Source organism: Eleutherodactylus coqui, chromosome 5, assembly GCF_035609145.1.
Source record: "Eleutherodactylus coqui strain aEleCoq1 chromosome 5, aEleCoq1.hap1, whole genome shotgun sequence".
Taxonomy (NCBI): domain Eukaryota; kingdom Metazoa; phylum Chordata; class Amphibia; order Anura; family Eleutherodactylidae; genus Eleutherodactylus; species Eleutherodactylus coqui.
Genome location: NC_089841.1, coordinates 34,733,911 through 34,748,680, shown reverse-complemented (window position 1 = coordinate 34,748,680; position 14,770 = coordinate 34,733,911). Strand labels below are relative to the sequence as shown.

The window sequence follows — 14,770 nt, the reverse complement described above, 5'->3', positions numbered from 1 at the left end:
ACATAGTTCCTGAGAGCTACATGCACTTTATCACAAACCAAGGTTGAGGGGAGGAAACCAGGATAGCTGAGTATATGGTCATATTGAAGATTCCTTTGGAGGCTTTTTTTTGTCTAAAGAGTGATGTCTTTAAAAATTAGGAATCTATTCAATTATGTTCACATGAATATAGCAGATAGGCCCCCATGTTTTGATCAACTTAAGAGCTAAGAACCTAACATTTTCATGGGGGTAGTATAAACTACAGCTGTGCAGTTTTATTCAGATCTCAAATGTGTATGAGCGCTGAAGCAAGTTTCTGTTTGGCCTGGTTGACGTCAGCTGCAGCCATTCCATCTGCTCTCATGCAAAAGCTTTGGTAAATTGGGAAGGAAACTCATCTTGCCCATACCTTGGGTTGTTCTCTGGATAACTGCAGTCACCATAACCTTGCTTTTCATGCCTATTTAGGGCCTCTCCCTTCGTTCAGCAGCCACTACAGCATGACCGAAATTGCACTCACCCCCAGTGTACACCACATACCATACACCAGATTCCAGCTTATGGTCCCACCTACTCTAAATACAAATCGGGTAATCTAGCTGCATCACTGCTTGCAATCACAAGAGGGACCAGTGCTGTCCTACCATTCATCTCTAGCGGTCGTGCAACAGCAGCATCCTATGGGCAGATAAGGAATCACATCACGACCCATGTCAACAAAGTGGGTCGGACCAGAAACCCGCTTCACCAGTCAGAGAAACAGCATTGCTCAATAACTTCTTTGGGGCAATGTTGTAGCATCATCACTGCTTAGCTCTTCTTTAACCCCTTAATGGACAAGCTAAAAACACTCACTGTGGCCCTGATCCACTCTCGGCTCGACTATTGCAATTCGCTGCTAATTGGCCTCTCCTGCACCAGACTCTACCCCCTCCAATCCATCCTGAATGCGGCAGCCAGGCTCATCTTTCTGTCCAGCCGCTACTCGGACGCCTCTGCCCTGTGCCAGTCACTGCACTGGCTGCCCGTCAAATACAGAATACAACTCACTACCTCATCCACAAAGCGCTCCACAGCACCGCCCCGCCCTACATTGCTTCCCGCATTTCAATTAACCACCCGACCCGTGCCCTCTGCTCTGCTAATGAAATCAGGCTGAGTGCCTCTTTAATTCGAACCTCTCATTCCCGCCTCCAAGACTTCTCAAGAGGAGCACTTGTCCTCTGGAACGCGCTACCAAAAAATATCCGAGCAATCACTGACACACTAAACTTCAGACGTGCTCTAAAAACACACCTCTTCAGGTTGGCATACCACATCCCCTAAACCAAACCCCCCTGTACTCCACCTGATAATATGCTCCCAGTCCCACAGACTGCAATCCCTGCTAGCTGTAATCAACCGGCACCTGCAGTCCTCCCAATTCCGCCACTATACGGCCTGATCATTGTCTGTGTGTATAGCATCCCTTATTCTCCACCTCGCCATACTGTACACATCTCCAGGCCTTTTACCTCCCCCCCCTATTTGTAGCTGGTTGGAGCAGGACCCTCACCCCCCCATTTTCGTTTTCTCCTCCCCGCATTTAAAAAATCGTAACTCCTTTATTTATCCATCGTCGTAGCTGTATGAAGGCTTGTTTTTTGCGGGACGAGTTGTATTTTTCAATGGTACTATTTAATGCACAATATAATGTACTGAAAGGCCTTAAAAAAATTCTAAGTGGAGTAAAATGGAAAAAAAAACAAACACAAAACAAACAATGACATTCCGCCATCTTTCGGTGCGTCTTGTTCCTACGGCGAACAAACTGCAACGAAAATGACACGGTAACTTTATATTCTATGGGTCAGTATGATTACTACGATACTAAACTTGTATATATTTTTTTTTTTTGCTGTTCTACTTTTATTTTTTTTAAAGACCTATAATTTTTTTAAATTATTTTCTTCCATCTTCTGCGCCCAATAACTTTTTAATTTTTCTGCCGACGTAGTTGTACTATTTTGCAAAACATATGACTTTTTGATCGCTTTTTATTGCATTTTTTTCTGGGAGACAGGGTGACTGAAAAAGTGCATTTCTGGCTTAAATTTTTTTTCGGACGACATTCACTGTACGGATAAATAATGCGCTACTTTGATAGATCAGACTTTACGAACGTGGCGATACCAAATATGTATATTTGTTTTATGATTTAGATTTTTTTATTATAGGTATAGCAAAAGGGGGCTGATTTAAACTTTTATTACTTTTTTTTTTTACAATTAGTAAAACTTTATTGTTATGATTTTTACTTTTGTTTTTAGCCCCCTTAGGGACCACAACTAGAGATGCTTTGATTGCTCCTCCAGTATGATGTAATACCATAGCATTACATCATACTGTAATCTGACAGGCAGTCTATAAAGCCTCCCCACGGCGCTAGCTTTATAGGCAGTCTGCTAAGGCAGCCCTTGGGCCTTTCAAAAGGCCCCCGGCAGCCATGACACCTGCACGTCTCCCTGCGATCTGATCGCTGATTGACAGCGGCATTTAAAGGGTTAATAGCTGCGATCGGCAGTGCGGCTGACTGCAGCTATTGCCCGTGGGTGTCAGCTGTAATAAACAGCTGATGCCCGTGCTGTATGAAGAAAGGTTTCCCCGCGATCTCTCTTCATACATACCCCAACGATCCATAACGTAAATGTACGTCCTTGAGCAGGAAGGTGTTAAGGAGGGTTTCCAGCTTACAACTTACAGGCACAGCCTAGCCCATTGGATCAGATCTGTACTTGATCTTCACCTTCTTAAAACTAGCTTCTTTTTGGATGTCACACAGGATTCAGGTTTCTTCCTTCATTCATATTTTCTATTTCAAAACTTTTATCCTTCTTAATAATGGATACAATACATAAGATAATCGCATCATTATTATGATGTGGTGCCCATAATTATATCCATATTATAGATGCCCATCGTGTGTTATCACCTCTAATGGTATCACATGTCACCCACATTTAGTTTGTACTTTGGATGAATGGGGGAACATCCAGCGGAAACTGACAGATCCTAGAGCTTATAAATCTACATAACTATCTGCAGCCGCTGACCGAGGAGAATCTGTGACTCTTCTCTGCTGTATTTAGTGGTTACTACTCACCTGGGCGGGTACCTGTAGGAATCTCCTCTTCAAACTCCTCTTTGACCATCACAATTGTCTCTGTAGTATTAATATCGGTCAGATCTTCATCCTGATACAAAAGCTGTGAGGCAAATATTGTAAAAGTCAGCAGAGGGTTGGAGAAGTCGTGTGAAATTATCATTAATCATCATGAAAACCCCAAATGACCTGACCGGAGTAGTTATCTGAGCCACATAGCTGCAGGTCTAGAAGCCGGACATAGATATTAGATGACGGGTCAATGACCCCCCCAGGAACCTCATACACATGTATATCTGGCATGGCTAGACACGCTGCACATTGTCTCAGTGGAGGAGATCAGCGTCTACCAGACACATCCGCTGTTTGTCTCAGGGGACATAAAGGAGCAGATAGATATAAATCCAACCTGTTGGCTCCTTATTCCCACCAGCAGTCTCCACCACCAGAAAACGGGGAGAAGATCCCGACAACATGTAATGTCTCTGGTCAGCGGTAATCCTGCCATCTCCACCGGCCTCAGCACATAAGTAGAAGACATCTAATAAGACTGAAGACAAGAGCTTCACAGCCTTCTACAGTTTAGAGGGACATCTCCATCTACCTGATGGTCCTGTGGAAGAAGAGGACGGGGACATCTCTCTGGTGGGCTTCTCTTACTGGATGGAACTGGAGGAAACACAGAAGACACTGAAGTCATTCTCTACATACAGATAATAAAGTCCCCGTGTATTTAGTCCTGTCTATTACCTGGTGATGGGAGCGGCTGGTGGGTCTCCATCATGGCCTCCTTGTACAGATCCTCGTGTCCTTCTAAATACTCCCACTCCTCCATGGAGAAATAGACAGCAACATCCTGACACCTTATAGGAACCTGACAACACAATATACAGTCATTACCCAGAAGCCTCCAGTGCTGTTACAGTATAATGTCCCAGCATTCCCTGCAGCGTCACCTCTCCAGTCAGCAGCTCAATCATCTCATTGGTGAGTTCTAGAATCTTCTGTACACTGATGTCCTCATGTATCAGGGGGTGAGGTGGGGGCCCAGTGATTGGGCTCAGGGGTCTTCCCCATCCATCACACACAGGGGTCCGACTGCCATCACTAGAGGTCTTCTTCACTAATGCAGTGTAATCCTGCATATGGGAAGACATTATAATTATCACTATAGACATTTCCAGAATCCCTCTCCAGTCATATCATCTGTTATCACATTAAATAATTCTTATCTATAGTAATATCAGAATCTCTCCCCTCTCTAGTGACATCATCTGTTGCTACAATAGATAAGAATGATGTAGTATGACATCATCAGAATCTCTCCTGTCGCTGATGAAATCATCTGTTAATTACCATAAAGAATGATGTAATGTGACATCATCAGAATCTCTCACCTTTCCAGTGACATCATCTGGTAGTACCATAGATAAGTATGATGTAATGTGATATCAGACTCTCTCACCTCTCCAGTAAGCTGGAAGATTATCTCTAGGGTGAGATTTAATAAACTCTCCGCCTTCTTGTTTCTGTCGCTCTTCATCCTTGACGGGTCAATCAGGGAAATTGTTCTATAGAAGATAACAACAGAGGATCCTGTATTGTAGGACCTGATGGGAAAGAAGATGAATCGTTATGAAAACCATAGAAATCCAAAATAATTAATACATTTACTGGAGAGAATAAGCGGTTGCTCACACGAGCGTAGCGGGTTTTTTTGCCAACCGAAATGTGCATTTTCCGTGTGCATTTTGGGTTTCTGTGAACGTTACTATGCAGCGATAACCGTGTATTTACGTAGGCGAAAAAAAAACCTCAGAAGGTTGTAGTAGTGCAGTACACAGAAGGGCCTGTAGAGGGCTGAAGACAGGACTTCTGGTGCGAGGGTTAAGCAAGGGGTGGAGCAGGAACCAGATAAAAGCCAGTTCCTGCCAAAAGCATTAGAGAGAGGACCAGTGCAGCATAGGAAGGTGCTGCAGGCTGGTGGCCTAGCAAAGGCCAGAGTCCGAAAGGGCTGACGCCCCTGGACTCCCACCCAAGTTGGGGTGCTTATTTCAAAGACATACATATATTGACATTGTGTGATTTGCTGTGCTGTGACGTGCTGTGAAATAAAGGCTGGCAGGAGCCAGACAAAGATATACGCAACTCCTGAGCTGTGTTTACATGTGTGGTGCGCCATTTCTGGTACGAGAGGCCAGCGATCCCGAGGCGAGGGCAGCCCGTTTGCTACAAGGTGCAGGAGATTTCTCCTTTCCTTCTGCGTAAATATGTTGTGAATATTCTTCATTGTGTATTTTTACCACTGCCACAGACTTCCATAAATGACATGATAGATTTTTTCCGTGGGTTGGTACAATTATGACAATAAATATTTTTTTTTAGATTTTTCCACTTTTGCACCTTTTTTTTTTTTTTAATTCGAAGTTCCATGATTTTTTTTTTTTTTCCATGGGCGGAGCTCTGTGAAGGCTTGTTTTTTGACTGATTAGCTGTTGTTATTATTAGTACTATTTAGGGGTGTATATATATATATATATATATATATATATATATAGTGACCCAGAGGGATCCTACACAGCAATATCGCTATATTAAGGTAGTTTAAGTATTAACTTGGGGATTGAAACGGTTAACTAAAGGTTAATCTGCCGAGTAATGGGGTTAGGAATAATCTGCCCAGCAACCAGCCTCTTTTCCATTGGCTGCTGGTAGTTCTTACTCTCATTGGCCAGTATGCCTGATGAGAAGGACTCAGGGATGGAGAGCAGAAAGAAGGTAGGAGAGAAAGAGAGAAGAGTGCAGATAATAAAGAGACAGAAAGACAGAAGAAAGAGTGAAAAAAAAGGGCAAGTCCGCACAGGAAGGCAGGAAGTGCGCAGTTAAGGTCCAATTACACGGGACGAATGTTAGGCAAAAGATGTCCGACACTCGTCCCCGCATGCCCGCGCTCCCATGCTGTCACACGGGTTCTAGTATAGCTGGCTCGCTCACGGAGCGGCCAGCTGGGGGGCGGGCACTGCAAGAGATTTCTCTCCTCTCGCTCCCCCGACCCTCTCCATTCTCTTAATACAGCGGCTGTTCAGTACTGAACAGCTGCTGTATTAAGGGAATGGAGAGGGGCGGGGGAGCGATAGGAGAGAAATCTCCTGCACTGACCGGCCCCCATGCTGGCCGCTCTGTGACCGTGGAATAACAGTGACGAGTGTCTGGCATAGTTTGCCCGACATTCGTCCTGTGTAAATGGAGCTTAAGTTAGAGGACGCGGAGCGGACGCACATGATGGGAGTTGGTGAGAACAGCGAGGAGGAGAAGACAATGGGTGGAAATAGTGCGAGGTGCAGTTTGCAGAGAGATCATGGAGCGGGTGAGCAGCTGTGAGAAAGGAAGTGCAGTTGCCCGACTTCCATCCGTGTTACTGTAGAAGCCATCGCAACAGTCAGTACTACTGCAGAAAACCTCTTCTTGATCAAGGCTGTCACCCCACAGCCGTATATCCCCAAGTCATCCCGTCACCTCACAGCCATATATCCCCAAGTCATCCCGTCACCTCACAGCCATATATCCCCAAGTCATCCCGTCACCTCACAGCCATATATCCCCAAGTCATCCTGTCACCTCACAGCCATATATCCCCAAGTCATCCCGTCACCTCACAGCCATATATCCCCAAGTCATCCTGTCACCTCACAGCCATATATCCCCACGTCATCCCGTCATCTCACAGCCATATATCCCCAAGTCATCCCGTGACCCCACAGCCACATATCCCCAAGTCATCCTGTCACCCCACAGCCGTATATCCCCAAGTCATCCTGTCACCTCACAGCCATATATCCCCAAGTCATCCTGTGACCCAACAGCCACATATCCCCAAGTCATCCCGTCACCTCACAGCCATATATCCCCAAGTCATCCTGTCACCTCACAGCCATATGTCCCCAAGTCATCCTGTCACCTCACAGCCATATGTCCCCAAGTCATCCTGTCACCTCACAGTCATATATCCCCAAGTTATCCCGTCATCTCACAGCCATATGTCCCCAAGTTATCCCGTCATCTCACAGCCATATATCCCCAAGTCATCCCGTCGCCTCACAGCCATATATCCCCAAGTCATCCCGTCGCCTCACAGCCATATATCCCCAAGTCATCCCGTCGCCTCACAGCCATATATCCCCAAGTCATCCTGTCACCTCACAGCCATATGTCCCCAAGTCATCCCGTCACCTCACAGCCATATATCCCCAAGTCATCCCATCACCTCACAGCCATATATCCCCAAGTCATCCCGTCACCTCACAGCCATATATCCCCAAGTCATCCCGTCACCTCACAGCCATATATCCCCAAGTCATCCCGTCACCTCACAGCCATATATCCCCAAGTCATCCCGTCACCTCACAGCTGGATGTCCCCAAGTCATCCCGTCACCTCACAGCCATATATCCCCAAGTCATCCCGTCACCTCACAGCCGGATGTCCCCAAGTCATCCCATCGCCTCACAGCCATATATCCCCAAGTCATCCCGTCACCTCACAGCCGGATGTCCCCAAGTCATCCTGTCACCTCACAGCCATATATCCCCAAGTCATCCTGTCACCTCACAGACATATATCCCCAAGTCATCCTGTCACCTCACAGCCATATATCCCCAAGTCATCCCGTCATCTCACAGCCATATATCCCCAAGTCATCCCGTCACCTCACAGCCGGATGTCCCCAAGTCATCCTGTCACCTCACAGCCATATATCCCCAAGTCATCCTGTCACCTCACAGACATATATCCCCACGTCATCCCGTCATCTCACAGCCATATATCCCCAAGTCATCCCGTCATCTCACAGCCATATATCCCCAAGTCATCCCGTCATCTCACAGCCATATATCCCCAAGTCATCCCGTCATCTCACAGCCATATATCCCCAAGTCATCCCGTCACCTCACAGCCGGATGTCCCCAAGTCATCCTGTCACCTCACAGCCATATATCCCCAAGTCATCCTGTCACCTCACAGACATATATCCCCACGTCATCCCGTCATCTCACAGCCATATATCCCCAAGTCATCCCGTCATCTCACAGCCATATATCCCCAAGTCATCCCGTCATCTCACAGCCATATATCCCCAAGTCATCCCGTCATCTCACAGCCATATATCCCCAAGTCATCCCGTCACCTCACAGCCATATGTCCCCAAGTCATCCTGTCACCTCACAGACATATATCCTCACGTCATCCCGTCATCTCACAGCCATATATCCCCAAGTCATCCCGTCATCTCACAGCCATATATCCCCAAGTCATCCCGTCACCTCACAGCTGGATGTCCCCAAGTCATCCTGTCACCTCACAGCCATATATCCCCAAGTCATCCTGTCACCTCACAGACATATATCCCCACGTCATCCCGTCATCTCACAGCCATATATCCCCACGTCATCCTGTCACCTCACAGCCATATATCCCCAAGTCATCCCGTCATCTCACAGCCATATATCCCCAAGTCATCCCGTCATCTCACAGCCGGATGTCCCCAAGTCATCCTGTCACCTCACAGCCATATATCCCCAAGTCATCCCGTCATCTCACAGCCGGATGTCCCCAAGTCATCCTGTCACCTCACAGCCATATATCCCCAAGTCATCCTGTCACCTCACAGCCATATATCCCCAAGTCATCCTGTCACCTCACAGACATATATCCTCACGTCATCCCGTCATCTCACAGCCATATATCCCCAAGTCATCCCGTCATCTCACAGCCATATATCCCCAAGTCATCCCGTCACCTCACAGCTGGATGTCCCCAAGTCATCCTGTCACCTCACAGCCATATATCCCCAAGTCATCCCGTCACCTCACAGCCATATATCCCCAAGTCATCCTGTCACCTCACAGACATATATCCCCACGTCATCCCGTCATCTCACAGCCATATATCCCCACGTCATCCTGTCACCTCACAGCCATATATCCCCAAGTCATCCCGTTATCTCACAGCCATATATCCCCAATTCATCCCGTCATCTCACAGCCATATATCCCCAAGTCATCCCGTCATCTCACAGCCGGATGTCCCCAAGTCATCCTGTCACCTCACAGCCGTATATCCCCAAGTCATCCTGTCACCTCCTCCCATCGCCTCACAGCCATATATCCCCACGTCATCCTATAGGTTATGTATAGGAGTCTGTACAAAAAAGGGGGAAACATTGTCACTAGGGCCAGGCTTACACAAAAGTTTTTTGTTGCGCTTTACATCTGCGCGCAATAGTGTCAATGAAAGTGTGCGGCGTTTAATGTTTCCCTTCACATTTATGTGCATTTAATGCATGTTTTACGTCTTAAAGATCGCAGCGTGTTCTATTTATTCGGGGGTCACGTGTGTAAGAGCCCTATGTGACTCTATGGGTGCCTTCAGACAGAAACGCATACACAATTACTTTGCATATTTGTGACATTATTTACGCATGTTGCTAGGAAACAAGTGAAGGAAGTTATAATAGACCCCCAGAGGCTACAGCAGCCGATGCAGGAGCCTCCGGGGACCACCAACCCATCCGAGCGGCTGTCCGGGGATATTGGGGGCCATTATATACATCCCATGGCGACCCCTGATATCGCCACTCATTGCTCTGATGCAACGGATGTGGCTGCGCAAAAGTGCCAACCGCAAGCCGAGCCGAGAGAGCGCCATCCTGTGGTGAAGACACGGCAACTCTCACCAACACAGTAAAAATAGGTAAATGGTGCGTGCGCGGTCATGTCAGCGCTAGAAGGGGGTTTCCGGGGAGGTTGCGCAATGTTTCCCATCATTCCCTACTTGGGGTTATTTTGCAAGCGTAACACACGCAGTACACATATAAGAATACGCGGGTAACACGCGGCAAATATTACAATATGTATTACAATACAGTCATGTGACCCCGGCCAAGTCAGGACTATTGGATTGTCGCCCCAAAACAGCAGGAAGGTCCAAATACTAAAATGTAGATTACTTGGTTAATACTATGTTCTGTCAGATCTGAAGGAGGAAATCCTCCCCTCCCCCCTGCAGCCCTGAAGGGGTTAATCATCTCATCCTTTTCCCCCACTGACCGGACATAGGTGGACACACAGACCTCCACTTGCAGAGCGGGACAAAAGCTTCCAGGACCTGAGATGATGTCACCGTCATGTGATCAGCCACGTGATGGGAGGAGTCATGGATCACATGACTTGGGGGGTGTCAGCGCATGCAGAACTCTCTTGGGCTAGTTGTGATACCTGCTGGATGAGCTAAAGAAATCACGACGCAGCAGAGCGGGGATCAGGATGGATGGAGTAGAGCTGTGTGTGTGATGTGTGGGGGGATCAGGATGGATGGAGTAGAGCTGTGTGTGTGATGTGTGGGGGATCAGGATGGATGGAGTAGAGCTGTGTGTGTGATGTGTGGGGGATCAGGATGGATGGAGTAGAGCTGTGTGTGATGTGTGGGGATCAGAATGGATAGAGTAGAGCTGTGTGTGTGATGTGTGGGGATCAGGATGGATGGAGTAGAGCTGTGTGTGTGATGTGTGGGGGATCAGGATGGATGGAGTAGAGCTGTGTGTGTGATGTGTGGGGATCAGGATGGATGGAGTAGAGCTGTGTGTGTGATGTGTGGGGGATCAGGATGGATGGAGTAGAGCTGTGTGTGTGATGTGTGGGGGATCAGGATGGATGGAGTAGAGCTGTGTGTGATGTGGGGGGATCAGGATAGATGGAGTAGAGCTGTGTGTGTGATGTGTGGGGGATCAGGATGGATGGAGTAGAGCTGTGTGTGATGTGTGGGGGATCAGGATGGATGGAGTAGAGCTGTGTGTGATGTGTGAGGGATCAGGATGGATGGAGTAGAGCTGTGTGTGATGTGTGGGGGATCAGGATGGATGGAGTAGAGCTGTGTGTGATGTGTGGGGGATCAGGATGGATGGAGTAGAGCTGTGTGTGCGATGTGCGAGGGATCAGGATGGATGGAGTAGAGCTGTGTGGGGGATCAGGATGGATGGAGTAGAGCTGTGTGTGTGATGTGTGGGGATCAGGATGGATGGAGTAGAGCTGTGTGTGTGATGTGTGGGGGATCAGGATAGATGGAGTAGAGCTGTATATGTGTGTGATGTGTGGGGATCAGGATAGATGGAGTAGAGCTGTGTGTGTGATGTGTGGGGATCAGGATGGATGGAGTAGAGCTGTGTGTGTGATGTGTGGGGGATCAGGATGGATGGAGTAGAGCTGTGTGTGCGATGTGTGAGGGATCAGGATGGATGGAGTAGAGCTGTGTGTGTGATGTATGGGGGATCAGGATGGATGGAGTAGAGCTGTGTGTGTGATGTGTGGGGATCAGGATGGATGGAATAGAGCTGTGTGTGTGATGTGTGGGGGTCAGGATGGATGGAGTAGAGCTGTGTGTGCGATGTGTGAGGGATCAGGATGGATGGAGTAGAGCTGTGTGTGTGATGTGTGGGGATCAGGATGGATGGAGTAGAGCTGTGTGTGTGATGTGTGTGTGTGTGTGGGGGGGGGGGGATCAGGATGGATGGAGTAGAGCTGTGTGTGTGATGTGTGGGGGATCAGGATGGATGGAGTAGAGCTGTGTGTGTGATGTGTGGGGGGGGGGGATCAGGATGGATGGAGTAGAGCTGTGTGTGATGTGTGGGGGTCAGGATGGATGGAGTAGAGCTGTGTGTGATGTATGAGGATCAGGATGGATGGAGTAGAGCTGTGTTTGTGATGTGTGGGGGATCAGGATGGATGGAGTAGAGCTGTGTGTGTGATGTGTGGGGGATCAGGATGGATGGAGTAGAGCTGTGTGTGTGATGTGTGGGGATCAGGATGGATGGAGTAGAGCTGTGTGTGATGTGTGGGGATCAGGATGGATGTAGAGCTGTGTGTGATGTGTGGGATCAGGATGGATGTAGAGCTGTGTGTGATGTGTGGGATCAGGATGGATGTAGAGCTGTGTGTGATGTGTGGGATCAGGATGGATGGAGTAGAGCTGTGTGTGTGATGTGTGGGGGATCAGGATGGATGGAGTAGAGCTGTGTGTGTGATGTGTGGGGGATCAGGATGGATGGAGTAGAGCTGTGTGTGTGATGTGTGGGGGATCAGGATGGATGGAGTAGAGCTGTGTGTGATGTGTGGGGGATCAGGATGGATGGAGTAGAGCTGTGTGTGATGTGTGGGGATCAGGATGGATGTAGAGCTGTGTGTGATGTGTGGGGATCAGGATGGATGTAGAGCTGTGTGTGATGTGTGGGATCAGGATGGATGGAGTAGAGCTGTGTGTGTGATGTGTGGGGATCAGGATGGATGGAGTAGAGCTGTGTGTGTGATGTGTGGGGATCAGGATGGATGGAGTAGAGCTGTGTGTGTGATGTGTGGGGGATCAGGATGGATGGAGTAGAGCTGTGTGTGATGTGTGGGGGGGTCAGGATGGATGGAGTAGAGCTGTGTGTGATGTGTGGGGATCAGAATGGAGAGAGTAGTAGCGCATAATGGACAGACAGACATTCAATTTTATATATTATATATATGAGTAGCTTACCCGTCGCGCGTTGCTGCGAAGACAGACAGACATACATACATTCGTTTTTATATATCTAGATAACCACCAACCACAGCGCAGCTTTCATGTTACCTCAGCGGTATAATATATAACAACCAATCACAGCGTAGCTTTCATGTTACCTCAGCAGTAAGAGAAATAACAACCAATCACAGCGCAACTTTTATTCTGCCTCAGCAATATAAAAAATAGCAACCAATTACAGCGCAGCTTTCATGTTACCTCAGTGGTATAATATATAACAACGAATCGCAGCACAGCTTTCATGCAACCTCAGTAGTATAAGAAGTAGCCACCAATCACAGCACAGCTTTCATGTTACCTCAGCATTCTCAATATCCAGCAATTGTCTTGTGATACGTTCGGCGGATGCATCATTTTGTAGTTGAACACGCATCCCGTTGCTCGTAATGCCTTTTGCTTTCGTGCTTGAGATGGAAATCAAACGATCTTTCTCTGGGGGGCATAACTGACGACGACGCTCGTACGCGCGCCACCTATCGTAAGATGGATGTACTATGCCAGTAATCTTCCCAGGAGTGTACTCAACAACTTCCCAAAGTCTCATGGCAATTGGATGAATGGTGCAGTAATGCATAAAGGACAGACAGACAGACAGACAGACATTCATTTATATATATCAGGAAGTGAGAAAATTAGATTCCGTCTGTAAAATTTGGACGCTAATTCTTTTGCGCTTAGAATTGAATAATCGAGCTGGGACCCATTAGCTTTTCCTATTTATGACATAATCAATGCTCGTGCCAAATTTCATGTTTCTACAACATCGGGAAGTGAGAGAATTAGTGGCAATGATGGAAATCGCACGATCTACATGGGGGGGGGTCGTAACTGTCGACGACGCTCGCACACGCGCCATTTATCGTAGCATAAATGTACTATGCCTATAATCTTCCCAGGAGTGTACTCAACAACTTCCCAAAGTTTCATGGCAATCGGATGAATGGTGTAGTAGCGCATAAAGGACAAACAGACAGACAGACATACATTCAATTTTATATATATAGATGACCTGATAGACGGACTGCACAGTAAAATATTAATATTTGCAGATGACACAAAATTATACAATATAATTAATACAACGGAGGACAATATACGACTACAAATGGACCTGGATAAGATGGGGGCTTGGGCAGAAAAATGGCAAATGAAGTTAAATGTGGATAAATGTAAGGTTATGCACGTGGGCAGAAAAAATGCATGTCACCAATATACACTGAATGGGGCACAGCTAGGGAAAGGTGATATGGAAAAAGACCTGGGGGTACTAGTGGACTATAGACTAAACTGGAGCAACCAATGCCACTTAGTTGCTGCAAAAAGCTAATAAAGTCTTGGGGTGCATTAAAAGAGGTATAGGGGCGAAGGATGAGAACATTATCCTTCCATTATATAAGGCACTTGTCAGGCCTCACATGGAATACTGTGTACAGTTCTGGACACCGGTGCTCAGGAAAGATGTTACAGTGCTTGAGGGGGTCCAAAGAAGGGCAACTAAATTAATAAACAGAATGGGAGAATTGGAATACCCAGAGAGGTTATCAAAATTGGGATTATTCACCATGGATATAATACAGCTAAGGGGTGCTTAAATAGTTATGTTTAAATACATGAGGGGACAATACAAGGATCTCTCCAATGATTTGTTTATACTCAGGACTGCGACGGTAACAAGTGGGCATCCTCTACATCTAGAGGAACAAAGGTTTCATAACCAACTCTGAGCCTGAGGACATGGTGATGGCAAACTGGATAGAGTAGTTTAAGAGGGGACTAGATGCGTTTCTAGAGTCCTATGATATTACAGGATATAGACATTAAATAGCCAGTGGAGTTGTTGATTCGAGTTTTTGAGTCAGGTAGGAACTATCAAACACTGATCCAGGGATTGTTCTAACTGCCATTATGGGGTCAGGAAGGATTCCCCCCCCCCCCAAGGGTGCTAATTGGCCTAGTCTCATTAGGTTTTGTTGTCTTCCTCTGGATCAACAGGGGGGAGGGGGACAAGCTGAACTAGATGGACATTGTCTCCCT

At 47.1% G+C, this 14,770-nt stretch overlaps 1 protein-coding gene across 1 annotated transcript in view; it reads right to left on the bottom strand.

Moving 5' to 3' along the window:
- Window positions 1–14,770, bottom strand: part of LOC136627177 (zinc finger protein 850-like) — a 77,610-nt gene that overhangs the window by 35,451 nt on the left and 27,389 nt on the right. The window contains exons 9-14 of the mRNA XM_066602112.1: window positions 10,228–10,308; window positions 4,590–4,734; window positions 4,081–4,263; window positions 3,875–3,998; window positions 3,729–3,793; window positions 3,125–3,227 (exon numbers count right to left, since the gene is read on the bottom strand). Of these exons, the coding sequence (XP_066458209.1) occupies window positions 3,125–3,227; window positions 3,729–3,793; window positions 3,875–3,998; window positions 4,081–4,263; window positions 4,590–4,734; window positions 10,228–10,308 (701 nt within the window). The remainder of the gene's footprint in view (window positions 1–3,124; window positions 3,228–3,728; window positions 3,794–3,874; window positions 3,999–4,080; window positions 4,264–4,589; window positions 4,735–10,227; window positions 10,309–14,770) is intronic.